The 18264-nt window shown below is 42.2% G+C and overlaps 1 protein-coding gene across 2 annotated transcripts in view; it reads right to left on the reverse strand.

Moving 5' to 3' along the window:
* The window catches only part of SYNE2 (spectrin repeat containing nuclear envelope protein 2), a 232528-nt gene that overhangs the window by 123464 nt on the left and 90800 nt on the right, over window positions 1-18264 (reverse strand). For both annotated transcript variants that reach the window (XM_075282716.1, XM_075282715.1), the window contains exons 40-45: window positions 15739-15903; window positions 7907-10213; window positions 7484-7579; window positions 4819-4922; window positions 3178-3328; window positions 1153-1374 (exon numbers count right to left, since the gene is read on the reverse strand). In XM_075282716.1, the coding sequence (XP_075138817.1) occupies window positions 1153-1374; window positions 3178-3328; window positions 4819-4922; window positions 7484-7579; window positions 7907-10213; window positions 15739-15903 (3045 nt within the window). The remainder of the gene's footprint in view (window positions 1-1152; window positions 1375-3177; window positions 3329-4818; window positions 4923-7483; window positions 7580-7906; window positions 10214-15738; window positions 15904-18264) is intronic.

Below are 18264 nucleotides of genomic sequence, written 5' to 3' on the forward strand. Positions count from 1 at the left end.
AAACATAGATAACACAGAGTCCTTCTGTACAAGAATCTGCAGATTATCTGACCTGCAGAAGCGTTTTGTCCTGTTCAGCAGGAGAGAGGAAGGGGGGAGAGAAATAAAGGGAGTGAGAAGCAGACACTGGATGCAGTTTGGCTGAAAGGTTGAGATGGGAGAACCCCTTTAAACTCTGTAATATCAAAAAGGTTGTGTCAGACAGGGGGTGTGATTCAGAGATTCAATCAGAGGCAACCAGTGTCAGAGCTCAGAATCTTGTCTGTTCCTGCCTGACACCGTCTTCCTGACAGTACGGAACCTAAATAGTATATCAGGCACCAAAACTAACAGCATTGATTGCTCAGGGATGGAGAGGGTTAGAGAAAAAATTCCAACTGTACTAGAATCGGTGGAAAAACAACTATTAATATAAAACACTGAACTTGTTGGAAGTGGTGAAAGGTCCTTTTTAAAGGAGACACTGATGCTTCAGTGATCGCTGGCAAGGAACCGATGAAGTATGTGAGTGACCATTCCCTCTCCAGTGATTGTTGACGCCGCTGACTGGTCTCAGCACGTAAGGCTGAGGACTATCGGAATCAATGCCCAGGTATGAGGCTAAAGAAGACACTGGGAGCAGACAACAGAGCGCTAGGGCTGGGTAAGTTTTATCCAATTCCTAGACAATCCCTTTGAGAAAAATACATGTATTTTTGTTACTTATGCACCTATTACACAATAGAAAATATGATTATTTTTCACTGTTGTGTCCCCAGCTGTGACTTGATATCTCCATATTCAGGATTTATATTTTGAATGAGAGGCTTTAGGCTACATTCAGACAACAGATGTGCAAAATGGCAGTGAAAAACTTCCATTTTTCACAGACGTCTTTCACCCGAGGGTGCACATTTGCGTGCATGGAGGGATCCGTGAAAATGGACAAAAATAGAACACAAGCTATATTTTAACAGTCCGTTACAACAGTCCTGTCTATAATCCTCATTTACAAGCATTAAATTTAATGCTACTGTGTGACATCTGTTAAAAAAATCGGACATATGGCTATTAATCACGGTCATGTGAATATAGCTTTACACTATACATTTTTGTATCAATATAACTTATATTAACTTGTATTATGCAATATACATATATAGCGTGAATCACCTTAAATAAGCCGGCAAGCCTTTCCAGACATTCTTCTTGCAACAGTTTCCCTCCCAAAATCTGTGAAATTTGTGAGCAAACCTCTACTGCCTCCTGCTGGTAAGCAGCCACACAAGGATGAAGTTCTTTTGATATTGTTTCAGACTCTGTTTGGACACTACCAAGCTGTGGTGCTGGCACATCCCAGTCTGAGGTTTGCTGATTTCTGATCCATTCAATATCCTGTTGAAGATATAAGAACAGATTAATATAGAAATCTACAAATAGCAATAACAATTAAAGAAGTAATATTAATGCACATGAAATAAAAAGGAACAGAATCACAATATGAGAACCTATAGAAAATGCCTACAAGTACACTCATTGACTGAAAAAAATAACGCATGAAGAAGCAGTCTGAATCATATAAAACTTTTTATGTGTGAATGTAAGATGATAGGTACAAGTTATTACAATATTAGAGTGAAAGGATCAGTTTATTGGGAAACACTGTACAACTGAATGGAGGTTCTAGTAACCTGTATGGCCGCCTCTAACCTGGATAAAACGAAATACAATTGGGAAAGGAGGCATAGGAGTTCTGGTATCCTGCACAGATGTTGCAGCAGGGCCCGTAGATCCTGCACACTCATAGACGGCCAAAGCTTGTGTCCCATCTGCTCCCATAAATGCTCAATTGCAATAAGTTTTGCAATCTAGTGGAGATATTTTTGGGAAACCCTTGCTGTATATGAGTAAGCACTATCCTGCTAAAACATGCTATTTGGAAGCCCTGTCATAAGAGGCAATACATGTCACTGCAGGATGTCCTGCACATATCGCTGAGCTGTTAAGTGTCCCTCATTTTATTAGTAGAGGTGACAGACTATGCAATGGCTCCTTATGTCATATGCAATGGCTCCCCAGATTATCACGCTAGCCATCAGGCGGTTTGTAGCACATCAAAAGCAGCATTGAGAACCTCAACACAAGACCTTCATACTCAAACCTGACCCTTGTGTGATACTTAAGATAGGTCCTAAATACCTAATCATGGGAATTTGATCGCCAGGACCCCCACAGATTAGCTGCTTAAATTGGCAGGTGGTCTTCACTTCAACTTATGAGACCAGTTACATCAGGTTCATTTGTCAGTTCCTTCCATGTGAATAGGACAAAACAAAGTACAGCCGCTATGACACGTGCTTGGTATTCAGTGAAGGGGCTGTAGTGCCCACTGGCTTCGGACCTCATGGAGGTACGTATCTGGTGAGTCTGGTCTGGGATGTTTATTAGTTTGGGCTGGTCTGAAGTCTGTATTTTGGGAGGTACTGATGGAGGTCATGTGCACTACTTATCATTCAGATACCTTAGACTGGGGTCTTTATAAACAGGCAGGGCACTTTACATGATAAATAATAACTTACTCCTCAGAAACTACCTGGTAGAAATAGTTGGCAAGTATGTATACAATATCTTTGTAGACTGTAGAGGAATTTGGGATTTACCTCTGTTCTCCTTATAGCTATAAATCTAGCACCTGTACCTCTAGGACCTGTTCTGGAGCCTCAGATGCTTGTACTGTGATGGGACATAGTACACAAGTCAATACCCTTTCAACATGATCATCCAGTATGCCGCCATTTTATCTATAGCCCATACAAAACCATCAATGTTGGACATTCATGTTTCTGGGTTAGACCGCATTGGTTTATACAAATACAAAGCTGTAACATGCAAAAAATTAAATGTAATGAACCAATAAATATTAAGAACATAAAGCCAATCATTCATTTTCATCATTAAATCCCATATATACTGTAAGTGTCTGCATATGTGGCAAAATCTCAACATCCTTGACATTTATGATAAGTAAAGTGTTTAAGGAGCCTGAATATTTTTCAGCACAATATTAGAAGAAACCTGAAAGAAACCAAATAGAAAGTAAAGGTCAACCTCAAACATATAACTGCCTCTAATTATAGCCTGGCACTGACATTGGCATACGCAGCGGCAGATTAGAGGGGGCACAAGCAAAATTCTTACCTGAGCCTCATTTGAAATGACAAGCTTCTCCCCATCATCCTGGAGTGTTTCAGTTCCTCTTAGTCTTTCCTCCTCTGTAGTTATCAGACCTGAGCCGTGAAAGGAGTCATTGTCGCTGACTGTCAAGTCATTTATCAAGGTCTCTGCTTGGCTGTAATAGTGCGCAAATTACCAGGGGTTTAATAGAGAGAAAAAAGAGACATGATAGATAAAACACTAGGAAAATGTCTTATTGATGATATTGATCATCATGGATGATGTCATCACTAGGTAACCTTGGACTACAGGACACACTGGGTGCGGGACTCAATGACATTTTGGGTATGTAAATGCTATACACATACACAGGGTGAAGGAGGCAAGGGGCCGGCTCTGTTGCTCAAGGGCCACATACACTTCAGTTCTGCCAAGGAAACGTACCCCTTTAATTACATTGCTGGTTCATCAATTTATGTAAACTGGTATAAAGTACGCCAGTCTTAATAGTCAGCCAAACTAATTTCTTAATCATTTTGGAGCATCTTCTGTGGGTCATGTTGTGTTCATGTCAGTTTTCTGGTGCAAGTAATGGTTAATTTGTGAATGGCATAAAATAAGTAAGGCTAAGACCCCACATTACGGAAACCTAGCTTTTTTTGTTTTTTTTTTGAGCCAAAGTCAGGTGTGGATTGAGAAGAAGGTAGAAGTATAAGAACTTCTTATATATTTCTCATTCCGTTTGTAGCCACTCTTGGCTTTGGATCAAAACCCCCAAAATCTGCAAGAAAAAAAGCTGCGTTTCTGCAACGTGAGGCCTCAGCTTAAGGCTAGATTCACACCTGCTCCTGGATTCCGTTCGGGGGTTTCCGTCCCTAATCTACCAGGTCTCCGTATTTCTCAGGAAGAAACCTGACCGACCCCATTATAGTCTATGGGGTCCATGCATTTCTGCAGGTAACTGCTTTTTAAGCTGCGTAAAAAGGTTTTTTTTCCAAAACCACTGCTTGTGTATAAAATGTGATTTTGTTTCTTTCTGGCAAAGGACCTTTAATAAAATCCCCCCCACTGGGTTCAGACACTAGGACACAAAGCAATGCTGAGAAAGGGCCATGGCGGTCCCTGTCATTAGTGGAGAAGGGGGAACTGAATTACAATTATTCTCAATTGAAGTACATTGGAATTACAGAAATACGTTCTCAATGTGTTCTCATTTGTTGCCTTATTTATACACGTGTGTATACAGTATCATTGTATTGATCATTGTAACTATAACTCCGATAATTCTTCACTGAAAATTTTGCCTATCCCTATTATAAGCTGAAAGAGTTAAAAGCAAGCCAATGTAATACAAGCGAGCCACTTTCTCTTTTAGCCCCAATCATCCGGAAAAAAAAAAATCTCAATCTTTCAGGAGGGAAAATTGTCTCCGCTGTCGGTGGTTATCTTCAGTTGTACAATGTCACAAATGAGACAGTTTCATTATTCTGATAATGGTTCTGTGATTCACCCAGGAAACTTTCACAAGAACTCTTTATGCAGATCTTCCATGCCGAGCGTTTAATACTTTTAACACACAGATTACTCAGCGGTGTGACCTGTACTTGGCTCCTGTAGGAATTACAGTCCTGAAGAAGTGTCTGCAGTTGACCACTGGCCTCTTACCGTTTTGCTTCTGCTTCCTCTAATGCTTTCGCCTCAGCAGCTTCTTCCGAGCTGTCTTTCACATTTACATAATGCTTCTTGTGAATACTTTCACCGTCTACGCTCTGTCATAAATTCACAGGATAATATAGAACATTAATGAGGAAACTTTTGACTATGTACAAAGTAACTTTCTTCCCTTTGATAATGAAGTATACAACAACTGTAACAATGAAGATGGCTGCTTTGAAAGAATTCAGAATACATGAGATGGATTTAACTGGGCCAATGTAAAACTAGCCCATTAGAGTTCCAGAGAAGCTTCTGAAGGCATAACGAAAATCTCATGAGCCCTGGCACAATTTTTAACAGGGGCCCCCTACCCCACTCTTATGGCGTATTCGTAAAGGCAGCGGTTACAGGTACTGCAGAAGTGTCCCATAAATGCGAAAGGGATACAGCTATGGTACCCACAACCCAATTATCAAGAATTTGGTGAATAAGCAGCACCCGGCATATAAGTGCTCAAGAAAACAACTGATCTGCAGGGGTCCTAAGAGTCAGGCCCCACCAATCTAAAACTGATGGCCTATCTTAATGATAGACTACAAATTTTAAAATGTGCATAACCCCTTTAAAGGGATATTCCAGTCCCTTTCTGTTGATGACTCATCCTCTAAGTGTAATATCTGGGATGTAATATGTGGCACCCCCTGGAGGTCTAAGTAGGGATGGCATTGGACAGGAACAGAGAAGTGAAAATTGTCCATTGCCTGTTGGAGTAGTACCATAACAGGGGTACTTACTAAAAGGGGGACTGTAATATGGGCTCTTACTGTATGGGGGCCTGTAACAGGGGCCTTTACATTATGTGGGACTGTAACAGGAGCCCTTAATGTAAGGGGGCCTTCTATAGGGACCTGTAATCTGTAATAATCAAAATCTCTTAACAATCGGACAAGTCCAGCAAATATGGAGATTATCTCCACTAGTCTGGCAGTCCCTGTAGCATGGTGGGGAAACTATAGGATATATTCAATGTAATTTAGCCAGAATTATAAATGTTCTGTGCAGTGTTTTCAATTAGTTTTCCGTGCATTTACTAATGTGAACACAACAATCCAGTCACTGATCTAATGCCACTTTGGTTCTCTAGTTGGTCTCCCAACCATTCACGAAGTCCAACTTAATGGTGTGAGAATGAAAGGGGGGGGGCACTCAATTTGCTATAGAGAAAGGAGAGCGATCAATTGCCTGAAGCTCTGTAAGGACAGGGTCTGTCAAATGTGGTTGCCTGAATGATTGTCATAGTGGGCACTAAGGCATGTAATAAGTGATATATTTGATGGGTTCTAAAGACTTCAGATGTAGATAAGGCGTTGTATGAAATAGAGAGAAACCTAAATTTGGAGTGTTTTCACCAGACAAAATCCTTTTAGGATAATCCTGGAGGAAAAAGTGGATTATGAAATTGTGGTATAAGGGGTGAGATAGGACTCTGCAGGCCATACTGAACCCGTGTCTTCTACCATAACTGTATCATATAACCAATGAGTATATAGCATTGCTCTGGATGTATCGGCAGATCATTTTTGGCAGTGGATAACTCCTTTAAGCCATCTTCCAATAACTTTCTCAAATTTTCCTCTCCCTTAGGCCGGGTTCACACGGTGTAACGTGCCGCGTGATGTGGCACATAGACGCCGCGTGAGCTTTTGCGGGGTGTTCACGCTCCCATTGATTTCAATAGGAGCAGGGATCGTATGCGCCGTGTTTATTCACAAAAATAAACTATTAACACTTCTATTTTTGAAAGCACTCTTACTTTGCAGCAGGGTCGTCGTCCCCCTGCCTAAAACTTTTGCACAACACTGTGTAAAGCGTATAATGCATAGAAATCAATATCCTGCTACTATTTCTTTCATTATTTGTGCGTCAGAATTCAATTAATTTATCACACAGGGCCTGATAGTGTTGATCAGCCGCCGTTCTTGTCATGGTATTGGCAGAATTTTTATGGATTAAACAGACGCTTTAAGCAAATTCGCCATTCTATTTTTTCTTTGCCTTTTAACAGATCAACCCATAATCATCCTCAAGAACACTCTCATTTAGGGAGCAAAGGTTACCAACACAGGCAGAGTAGCACCCATTCCCTCCTGCTATATTTACTCACCAAGGCATTTTGTTCAGTACATTTTATCAAGAGATGTCTGTGTAACAAGAAGATGCCCCCACATTGTGCACACCACTTATTACTGATGTTATTTCAGAAGCAGAGACAGCTTGTATTATATAATACGTATGAAAGGTTAACAGAAAATAAGTGCAATCCTAGGCTGTAGAGTTGCTGCCCCCTGATGGGCAATGTGTAGAATGCAATTGTATAAAAGGTTATGTTAGAGCATGGAAAATAAGTCTGCAACGTTGCTATATGGGGCCCACACTTGTCACCTGGTATACACTAGTGAGTACAAGAAACATATTAAGGTGGTATAAAATCACTGTGATAATGAAAAATATCCCATATACTAAAAGAGTTAGAGTAACTTAAATCATACGCGAACCTATTGTGAAGTCACACCTGGAGAAAACATTATTATAACCGTCCTATAGTAAGTGGGGATATCAAAGGCCCTATAGCTTCAAGTAACATGTTTACTGAACACATCATATTAATCCTTACCTCTGCACTCTTCATGTCTCTCTTTTGCATTGACGTTATGGGTTCTTTCACCTCTTGGGTTTCCACTGATGGTTTCCCTGCTGTACTGGTATGTATCTATGTAGAAAAAAAGGAAAACAAAGAAAAGATGAGAAGAAGAATATCCAAAATGATGAATAGCAATAACTATATGGGTCACACGAGAAATCCTACAATTTTAGAACAGGTTTAACCATGAGATGGGGGGAGGGGGGCGGCAAATCGAGTTAGTTGCTCTTGATATCCCAATATAAAAGCCTTCAATATACTGTACACAGTCCACTGGCAACAAGAGAGACTAAAGTGATGACAGAGGTTCCCTATGAGACCAAACTGGCATGAATGGCAGTAGAGGAAAATAGTGCTCTCCACTTAAAATAAGAATCAATATGAAAAACCTGTTACCTTTTTCTTCTTCTTCCTGCCTTTAGAAGATTTCTGTTCCTTTGGATTCACTGTGTCAATAGATCTGAGTGCAGACTGGTCTTTGGGTTCCTCTGCAGGCTGAAGGGGTTTATGATGAGTTTCCACTGTAGATGGTCCTACAGCTTCCAGTGCAGGCTGTACTGAAGAGTCATGTACTGAATCTATGGCAAACTGTACTGAGTCTTTTACTACATGTGTAGCTGCATCCTCTAGTTCTTCTACAGGTGGTTTTAAAGTTTTCAATGAAGTCTGAGCTGAAGATTCTCCGGATTGTAATAAAAGTTCCGCTGTAGATAGTACTGATGAAAGTTGTTCTGTATCCTGCACCACATTGTCTTCTTCTGACTGTGTGGAGGATTCTGTATGTTTCACAAAAGTCGTTTCTGTTGGCTTTACCGTAGAATGTATTTCCACCGAGCTTTGCTTTTTTATTAAAAATTCAGGCTGGAGTGAAGGGTCCAGCTCAATATGCAATGGAGACACTACAACGAATTGCTCTGAAGCTTCCACTACAGATTCTGCTGTTGTTTGCATCGATGGTTCTAATACGGACTGCAATAAATCTCCATTTGGAGGGTGCACAGGTTGAGCTGATAATTCCTTTATAGGGTGCACTGCTGGTTCTGATGGTTTGACTGTAGGCTGCACTGGCAGCTCTACCTTAGGTTGTACTGATAGATCTACTATAGGCTGCACTGATGGTACTACCGTAGACTGCATTGATATTTCTACTGTAGGCTGTACTATTGGTTCTACTATAGGCTGTACTGTTGGTTCTACTGTAGGCTGTACTATTGGTTCTACTGTAGGATGTACTATTGGTTCTACTGTAGGATGTACTATTGGTTCTACTGTAGGCTGTACCAATATTTCTTCTGTAGGCTGCACAGTTGTTTTTACTGTAGGCTCCACTGGTAACTCTACTACAGGCTGCATTGTTGGTTGTACTGTAGGCTGAGTGGATGATTCTACTGTAGGCTGCACCAATGGTTCTACTGTAGGCTGCAGTGATGGTACTACCACAGACTGCATTGATATTTCTACTGTAGGCTGTACTTTTGGTTCTACTGTAGGATGTACTATTGGTTCTACTGTAGGCTGTACCCATATTTCTTCTGTAGGCTGCACAGTTGTTTTTACTGTAGGCTCCACTGGTAACTCTACTATAAGCTGCACTGTTGGTTGTACTTTAGGCTGGGTGGATGATTCTACTGTACGCTGCACCAATGGTTCTACTTTAGGCTGCACTGATAGTTCTGTAGGCTTCACTGATAAATCTACAGTAGGATGCACTGATGGTTCTACTGTAGACTGTATTGATGCTTGTATTGTAGTCTGCACTGTTTGTACTACTGTAGGCTGCATAGATGGTTCTAGGGTTGGTGGTACCAATATTTCTTCTGTGGGCTGCACTGTTGGCTCTACTGTAGGCAGTGTAGATGGTTCTATTGTAGCCTGCACCGTTGGTTCTACTGTAGGTTGCACTGGTAGTTCTACTATGTGCTGCACTGTTGGCTCTACTGTAGGCTGTAAGGGCAGGTCTACTGTAGCCTGCACTGATGACTTTACTGTAGGCTGTGTTGACTGTTCCATTTTAGTCCCCATCGACTGTTCTTCTTTAGACTGTACTGATGGTTTTACCATACGCTGCATAGACAATTCCAATTCCAATGATTGATCTACAGCAGATTTCTTTGTAGTTTGCATTAAAGTTTTCACTGTAGAATCAACCAAAACCTCCACTCTAGTTTGCACTGAAGACTCTGGATGAAGTTTTTCTGGAGAACCTACTGTAGAAGGTCCATTGGCTTTCAATACAGGTTGTACTGAGGATTCCCCTGCAGACTGTAATACTACATCCGCTGTATGCTGCACTAATGGTTCTGCTGTTTCCTGCACTGAAATATCTACCACAGGCTGGACTGTAGTTTCATCAGTAGGCTGCATTAAAGATGACACTGTAGCCATTACTAAGGAGTCTTCTTCAGCTTTCATTGTAGTTTGCAATGAGGCTTCCTCTATTGACCGTTGAGTTTCTAACTTCTTCTTGGACCCTTTCTTGGTTTTCTTTCCCTTGCGTTTCTCAATTATGGTAGGGGGCTGCTCTATAACTTGTTTCAGATGATCTATTCGTTCGAAGAATCCTCTCATTTTGCTGTGATGCATGTCTATTGCTTCCTCAATCCATTTGACTCCCTTTGAAGATGAGGTCTTCTTTACATTTTCTGCAAGCTGAGACACCTGAGCGAGATCACCCTGCAAACCTTCATACTGATCATGCAATTCCTACAACACAAAAATTCATTGTAAAGTACGCTCTTAATTCAAAGTTACACAACAGTAATACATTGTTATTGGTTATAGGACATAAGAAATTGGCAAGTTGTTAGGATTAGCTAGCATCTCTGCTAGGTCAAGAGTACTCCTCTTACGATTTTATTGCCTCCAGCCAAAGCTCTATTGTCTACTCTGCTTTTTTAAAGAGTTCATTTTTCTTCTCATTCTTGTGTAAATCATTAACCTTTTACTCTTCAAAAGGAGGTTCTTCAGCAGCTGAGATGTGTCTATACGAATTCTGGACAAAAAAATCTGGTGGTTTCCCTTCCCGATAGCAGTAGCATTTTATGCATGGATACATTACACAGATCACAGGCATAGATAAATGTCAGCAGATCCTACTGATCAACAGGACCTGACAATTATCTAATGTGTATGGAGCAATGCCACGGCTCCCCCGGCAGCCGCCATTGAGAGAAGTAAGGTAACATGTTAATACAAAGCCAGGTGTATCTAGTAGCTTCTTCTCCCCCTCCAGGTGTGTCTATAGCTGTTGCTCCCCCTCCAGGTGTATCTAGTAGCTTCTTCTCCACCTCCAGGTGTATCTATAGCTGCTCCTCCCCTCCAGGTGTATCTAGTAGCTGCTGCTCCTCCTCCAGGTGTATCTAGTAGCTTCTTCTCCACCTCCAGGTGTATCTAGTAGCTGCTGCTCCCCCTCCTGGTGTATCTAGTAGCTGCTGCCCCCTCTCCAGATGTATCTAGTAGCTGATGCTCCCCTCCAGGTATATCTAGTATCTGCTGATCCTCCTCCAGGTGTATCTAGTAGCTGCTGCTCCTCCTCCAGGTGTATCTAGTAGCTGCTGTCCCCCCTCCAGGTGCATCTATAGCTGCTGCTCCCCGTCCAGGTGTATTTAGTTGCTGCTGTTTCCCCTCCAGGTGTATCTAGTAGCTGCTGTTCCCCCTCCAGGTCTATCTAGTAGCTGCTGCTCCCCCCCTCCAGGTCTATCTAGTAGCTGCTGTATCCCCTCCAGGTGTATCTAGTAGCTGCTGCTCCCCCTCCAGGTCTATCTAGTAGCTGCTGCACCCCCTCCAAGTCTATTTAGTAGCTGCTGTTCTTCCTCCAGGTCTATCTAGTAGCTGCTGCTCCCCCTCCAGGTCTATCTAGTAGCTGCTGCCCCCTCTCCAGATGTATCTAGTAGCTGATGCTCCCCTCCAGGTATATCTAGTATCTGCTGATCCTCCTCCAGGTGTATCTAGTAGCTGCTGCTCCTCCTCCAGGTGTATCTAGTAGCTGCTGTCCCCCCTCCAGGTGCATCTATAGCTGCTGCTCCCCGTCCAGGTGTATTTAGTTGCTGCTGTTTCCCCTCCAGGTGTATCTAGTAGCTGCTGTTCCCCCTCCAGGTCTATCTAGTAGCTGCTGCTCCCCCCCTCCAGGTCTATCTAGTAGCTGCTGTATCCCCTCCAGGTGTATCTAGTAGCTGCTGCTCCCCCTCCAGGTCTATCTAGTAGCTGCTGCACCCCCTCCAAGTCTATTTAGTAGCTGCTGTTCTTCCTCCAGGTCTATCTAGTAGCTGCTGCTCCCCCTCCAGGTCTATCTAGTAGCTGCTGTATCCCCTCCAGGTGTATCTAGTAGCTGCTGCTCCCCCTCCAGGTCTATCTAGTAGCTGCTGCACCCCCTCCAAGTCTATTTAGTAGCTGCTGTTCTTCCTCCAGGTCTATCTAGTAGCTGCTGCTCCCCCTCCAGGTCTATCTAGTAGCTACTGCTCCCCCTTCAGGTCTATCTAGTAGCTTCTACTCCCCTTTTATGGCACAAAACATCCATGTACAGTGCAGGCATATGGTGGAATGGAGCTAGCACCTATGCAAAAAGGATAGATTATCAATATCAGATTGGAGGGGGTGTAACTCCTGGCATCCCTGTGGATCAGCAGATTGAAGGGGCTGCAATGCTTGGGAAAGCACTGGACCCTGTCACATGGCTCTTCTGCAGCTGAGACACATTCAAGTTAGGCTGAAGCCCCATGTTGCGAAAAAGCTGTGTTTTACAGTACCTGCAAAGTGAATGCGATTCTGGCTAATCACAACCACACATTGCAGAAAAAAATCTGCTGGAACACAGCTTGTCATTTATACCTGCGCAATTACTGTATAGGTATAATACGGGCAGATATGTTTCTCCCGTGTTTTTTTTCTGAGCATTTTGCTATGTGTGACCTTAGCCGTAAAGGGATTATGCTGCTTTCCCAAGAAAAGTGTCTATATAATGTACAAGGAGCAGCACTCCTCCCTGCTATCAAAAACCTTATAAGCTGGATATAATAATGTCAGTAAACCCTTTTTTACGCTAAGGACACTTGTTTGTGGATCTTTTTATGCAGTTTTTTTCCTTTATGACATATGCCTGATATTATGCAGTTTTTACCCTTTATGACATATGCCTGATATTAGCTTTAAAAACTGCATCAACAAATCTGAACATGTATCCTTCAGCTACTACTATAAAGGGATTCTACCATTAAAAACTTTTTTTTCGCGTTTACACATCGGAATAGCCTTAAGAAAGGCTATTCTTCTCCTACCTTTAGATGTCTTCTTCGTCTGTTTTTCGTCGGTATGCAAATGAGTTCTCTTGCAGCACTGGGGGTGGGCCTCAGCACTCAAACAACACTGGGGGCGTCCCCAATGCTGCAAGAGAACTCTCTCCAGCTCCTGTAGTACAATGGACTACAGAGCGTACTGCGCAAGCTCACCTAAGCGGCCACAAAAACATGGCCGCCGGCATGTGCATTCGGCTCTGCCTGCAGCCCGATGGCAGAGCCGACTGCGCAGGCGTAGAAGTGTGACCCCAGCACCGGAAGAAGAAGCATGAAGAGGATGTTTCAGAGATGTTTCTCTCACAACACTGGCTATTTGAGCGCTGAGACCCGTCTCCAGTGCTGCAAAAGAACTCATTTGCATACCGATGAAAAACGGAATTTTAACAGAACAGTGCGTCGAAGAAGACATCTAAAGGTAGGAGAAGAATAGCCTTTCTCAAGGCTATTCCAACATGTAGACAAGAAAAAAAAAGTTTTTACTGGTAGAATCCCTTTAAGTCTTTCTGTCAGAGAGTGCTGAAAGAAACAAGTTGGGGAAGCCTCTGTTCATGTCACCCACCCTGCTTATAATTTATAGAAAAGGTTACATTATCCCATTTATTATGTGTAAATTATCTTTGTGGTGCCAAAATTTGGCAGTTTTTTCTTTAACTAAAGTATCAAATTTACACTAAAATGTATTCTTTTGTTAAAATATGGTATAATTTTATTAAGGGGCATCAATGAGCAGCATGATGGCTCAGGGTTAGCACTAGGATGATGGAGTGCTAGGTTTGAATCCACCCATGGACGACATCTGCAGGAGTTTGTATGTTCTCCTTGTGTTTGTATGGGTTTCCTTTGGGTACTCCCTTTTCTTCCCACACCCCATAGACATACTGATAGGGAATTTAGATTGTGGGCCCTACTAGGGACGGTGACTGGCAATAAATATGTTGGCACTACAACTATGCAATAAAATACTTGATCGGGATCTGAAAATGCTGTTTTGTAGTTTCTGCCTGCAAATCAGCACCTTAGCCAGAGTCCTAGGGTTGGCTGCACAACCAGTGGCGTAACTAGGGATGGCGGGGCCCCGTGGCGAACTTTTGACATGGCCCCCCGACTGACACTGACGCCAAAGACCTCGACCGACCGCCTCCTACGCATTCCTGCGCATTCTATTATGCTCCATAGTGGCCCCTTCACACAGTATTATCCCCCATAGTGGCCCCTGCACACAGTATTATGTCCCTTAGAGGCCCCTGCAAACAGTATTATCCCCAATAGTGGCCCCTGCACACAGTATTATCCCTCATAGTGGCTCCTGCACACAGTATTATGTCCCACTGTGGACACTCATAAACAATTATTATACTCTGGGGTCTTTTCAGACCCCAGAGTATAATAATCGGAGACCCGGGGGAATAAAAACATAAAAAACTACTGTTTCTTACCTGTCCCCCGGCTCCTACGCTGTCGGCCTCCGCTGCCGTCCTTCTTCAATGACGTCGGACGTCACATGACCCGGGATGCAGGCCGGGTTCATGTGACGTCAGAGACGTCAGACAACTAGGAAGGAGGCCTGGCCAGGATTGTGGAGAGGTAAGTAACTGTGTTTTTTATGTTTCTTACCTCTCCCGGTCCGCCAATCATTATACTTGGGGGTCTTTTCGATAGCAGTGGTAGCGGCTGTCACCAGGCCCCTAATGTCCCGGGCCCTGTGGCAGCTGCCTCTGCTGCTATGGCGGTAGTTACGCCTCTGTGCACAACCGTGTGGTCAGGAGCACCACTCTGCAGGAAAATACAGTGAAGGGGCTACAGAAAGAATCAGCATTAAGGCCCCGTTCTTCTCAGGATCAGTGGGGGTCCCAAGGGGCAGACCCTGATAGCCACAATGTAATGGCATATCAATCATCTATGAGATAAGAATATCCATTAACTGCCAGTGTAGATGTCGCAGCTGGGAACAAAATACCATGTTAGGCTCTATTCACACAGAGTAACGCCAGGCATCATTTGTGTGTAATTTGTGTGTCTTTTACGGCCGTCATAAAACGTTTAGATAGAGTTCTATAGGAAAAGACGTCTGTAATTTACGGCCGTCATTACAATGACGGCCGTAAATGACGGCCGTAAATTACGGAAGTCTTTTCCTATAGAACTCTATGTAAACGTTTTATGACGGCCGTAAAAGACACACAAATTACACACAAATGACGCCTGGCGTTACTCTGTGTGAATGGAGCCTTAGAAGACACTAATAAGTGGCACATGGTGGACAGGAAGCTCTGTCGCCAATGTATCATTGGGGCCCAAGAGGTTCAATTATTTCCAGGAAGTTTTCAAAAAGTAATCTTACTCCCTGCAAGTTTCTTCAGCTATAAGATGGTGAAGCCCAGTGTATAGTTTTGTGTAATTAAAAAAAAAAAAAACTACAGAAAAAGAGAAAAAAATGACTGGTACAAAAACAAAGAGAATCCTTAGAGTATAAAGTCTCGCAGAATAAAGAGTAAAATGCTGAAAAAAAACAAAGAGCCATAAGTGAAGGGCGAGGAAATGGAAGTGAAGATAGAAGGCAATGAAAGAGGAACTACTGAGGATTTTCGATTTACATAGAAGAGGCAGGCATTAATGTGTTAGGGTCCAGCTGAAAAGCAGAAGAGGATAACTGCTCCATTTGAGGTAGAATTTGGAGAGATTGGCTGCTCCCATGTTCTTTCCACAAGTATCAGACATTAGACTCTCCCTTTGTGACTTTCTTATAAGCTTTTTACCTGACGAGCAATGACCCGAGTTGCATTGCAAAAGGGCTACTCTGATACAAAAAGAATTAACTACCCCTGTTTCAAGACAATTTTCTCCCTGAATAAAGTGTATTTCAAAGGTTATATATCCAGGAGCCTTCCTAATTGAGCAATGTTCTATTGAGAAATGTATTATCACAGACAATTGCACCTGTAATTTCTGTCTCTTCAGATCGCACGGTGCGTTTTCCCGTGATGAGCGGCTAAAATTAAGAAGCTCTTCATAAAAACTTGTCATTTTGTTATTCAGGGCAGTGGAGAGACTTTCATATTGCCGGTGTCCTTCAAGGTGCCTTTCCAGAATCTGCATTGTATCCTGTAAATAACAAGAAGGAATAATTAGCTGAATGGATCTTGTATAGTGTCTAGGATTACGTATGCCTCTAATGTAGACCCAGCTGGGGGACACAAGTAAAATCCCAAAAGAATGATCTCTTGTTTAAAGGGTATTTCTATCTAAAATGTAAAAACATCAACAATAGATAGAAGATCTTGACATGTCGTAATGTCAAGTTGTGAAAAGTTCTGTCTGGTCCTGGTTTTTTGGTTGTTGTTATAGGGGTATTCCCATGAATATAATCATATCTGTACTTGTAGATAGTGAAAAGTTACATATTTTTGCAAATATAAGTAGTTAAACATTCTGCAGCGTTTTAAAGATTTCCTCTAACCATCTTAGTGATGACAGTCTGTTGTCTTGATCGGTTACCAATGGATACGACCACAAATGCAGACGCTTTCTATGGTCTGGGACTTGTCAGGAACCCAGCCATGATTTTCTTATTGGAGCAGAGTCATCAGACAGGGACACTACATGTATTGGAAGATATCCCGACCACAATAAGGAAATCATTATTGATTTACTGACCTTAGAAAGGTTCTGCATTCATGGTTGTATCCACTGGCAACCAATCAAGACAACAACTTGTGATGACAAGATATTTAGAGAAGATCTTTAAAACTTTGGAAAATGTTTAATTACTTATATTTGAAAAAATATTTAATTTTTAATAATCTACAAATGTAATAATGGTTATGCTCATTGAACTACCCCTTTAAGACTGGATGTGACACAAGGTCATGTTAGTATCCACATTACAGCCACAAAACCCAGACCCCTGGTGTGCTACATAACTAAAATAAGATGTTGTGCAGATTGAACAAACCATGGCATACTTGCCTCAGGAACAATTGTTCGGGAACATAAAGTCTCCATGTAAATGGAGATAAACAATTCCTTAAAATACAGTATCATAATACAGCAGATTATGATTACAAATCCCCTATAGATTGTCACCCAGCTTTCTGAATATATATATATATATATATATATATATATATATATATATATATATATATATATATAGGCCGGGTAATGGAGGGGGTGTATATCTCACCCAGACTACTAAGGTGGGTGAGATGAGAAAACTCCAGAAAGAACATTTCTCAGCAGATAATTCTGTCTGCTGAGTGTTATTTCAAAGTTCTGGTTACTGGGCTGGATTTTTAGGGGGGATTTTTTGGGGATGTTCCAGCAGCAACTCAGTGACTGCAGAGAGTCTCCTCGTCAAGGAGGCTTAAGAAGTCAGCTCCAGCAGCAGACTTGGGCAGAGCTTGGCTAGAGAACAAACAGAGAGGTCATATTTTTGGAGCTGTGTTCTGAATGATTCTACTGGCTTTTGGATTTCTGTTATTCTAGGTGAGGTAACCTATTCTATGTTTAGTTAGAGACTACCCGGGCAGGGATTTATTTTTGTATTGTTTCCTTTTGTTGCTGCACTACCATTTTGAGTGAAAATAAACTCTACCTTTGTTTTGGACTAAAGAAACTGGACTTTTGTGTCCATGCCACCCCACCTAGCAACCCCAGACCCTGACAAGATAATATATATACAGTGGGGCAAAAAAGTATTTAGTCAGTCACCAATAGTGCAAGTTCCACCACTTAAAAAGATGAGAGGCGTCTGTAATTTACATCATAGGTAGACCTCAACTATGAGAGACAAAATGAGAAAACAAATCCAGAAAATCACATTGTCTGATTTTGTAAGAATTTATTTGCAAATTATGGTGGAAAATAAGTATTTGGTCAGTAACAAAATTTCATCTCAATACTTTGTTATATATCCTTTGTTGGCAATGACAAAGGTCAGACGTTTTCTGTAAGTCTTCACAAGGTTGGCACACACTGTTGTTGGTATGTTGGCCCATTCCTCCATGCAGATCTCCTCTAGAGCAGTGATGTTTTGGGGCTGTCGCTTGGCAACACGGACTTTCAACTCCCTCCAAAGGTTTTCTATAGGGTTGAGATCTGGAGACTGGCTAGGCCACTCCAGGACCTTGAAATGCTTCTTACAAAGCCACTCCTTCGTTGCCCTTGCGGTGTGCTTTGGATCATTGTCATGTTGAAAGATCCAGCCACGTTTCATCTTCAATGCCCTTGCTGATGGAAGGAGGTTTGCAGTCAAAATCTCACGATACATGGCCCCATTCATTCTTTCATGTACCCGGATCAGTCGTCCTGGCCCCTTTGCAGAGAAACAGCCCCAAAGCATGATGTTTCCACCCCCATGCTTTACAGTAGGTATGGTGTTTGATGGATGCAACTCAGTATTCTTTTTCCTCCAAACACGTAAAGTTGCGTTTCTACCAAACAGTTCCAGTTTGGTTTCATCAG

This window comes from Leptodactylus fuscus, chromosome 7 (assembly GCF_031893055.1).
Source record: "Leptodactylus fuscus isolate aLepFus1 chromosome 7, aLepFus1.hap2, whole genome shotgun sequence".
Taxonomy (NCBI): Eukaryota; Metazoa; Chordata; class Amphibia; order Anura; family Leptodactylidae; genus Leptodactylus; species Leptodactylus fuscus.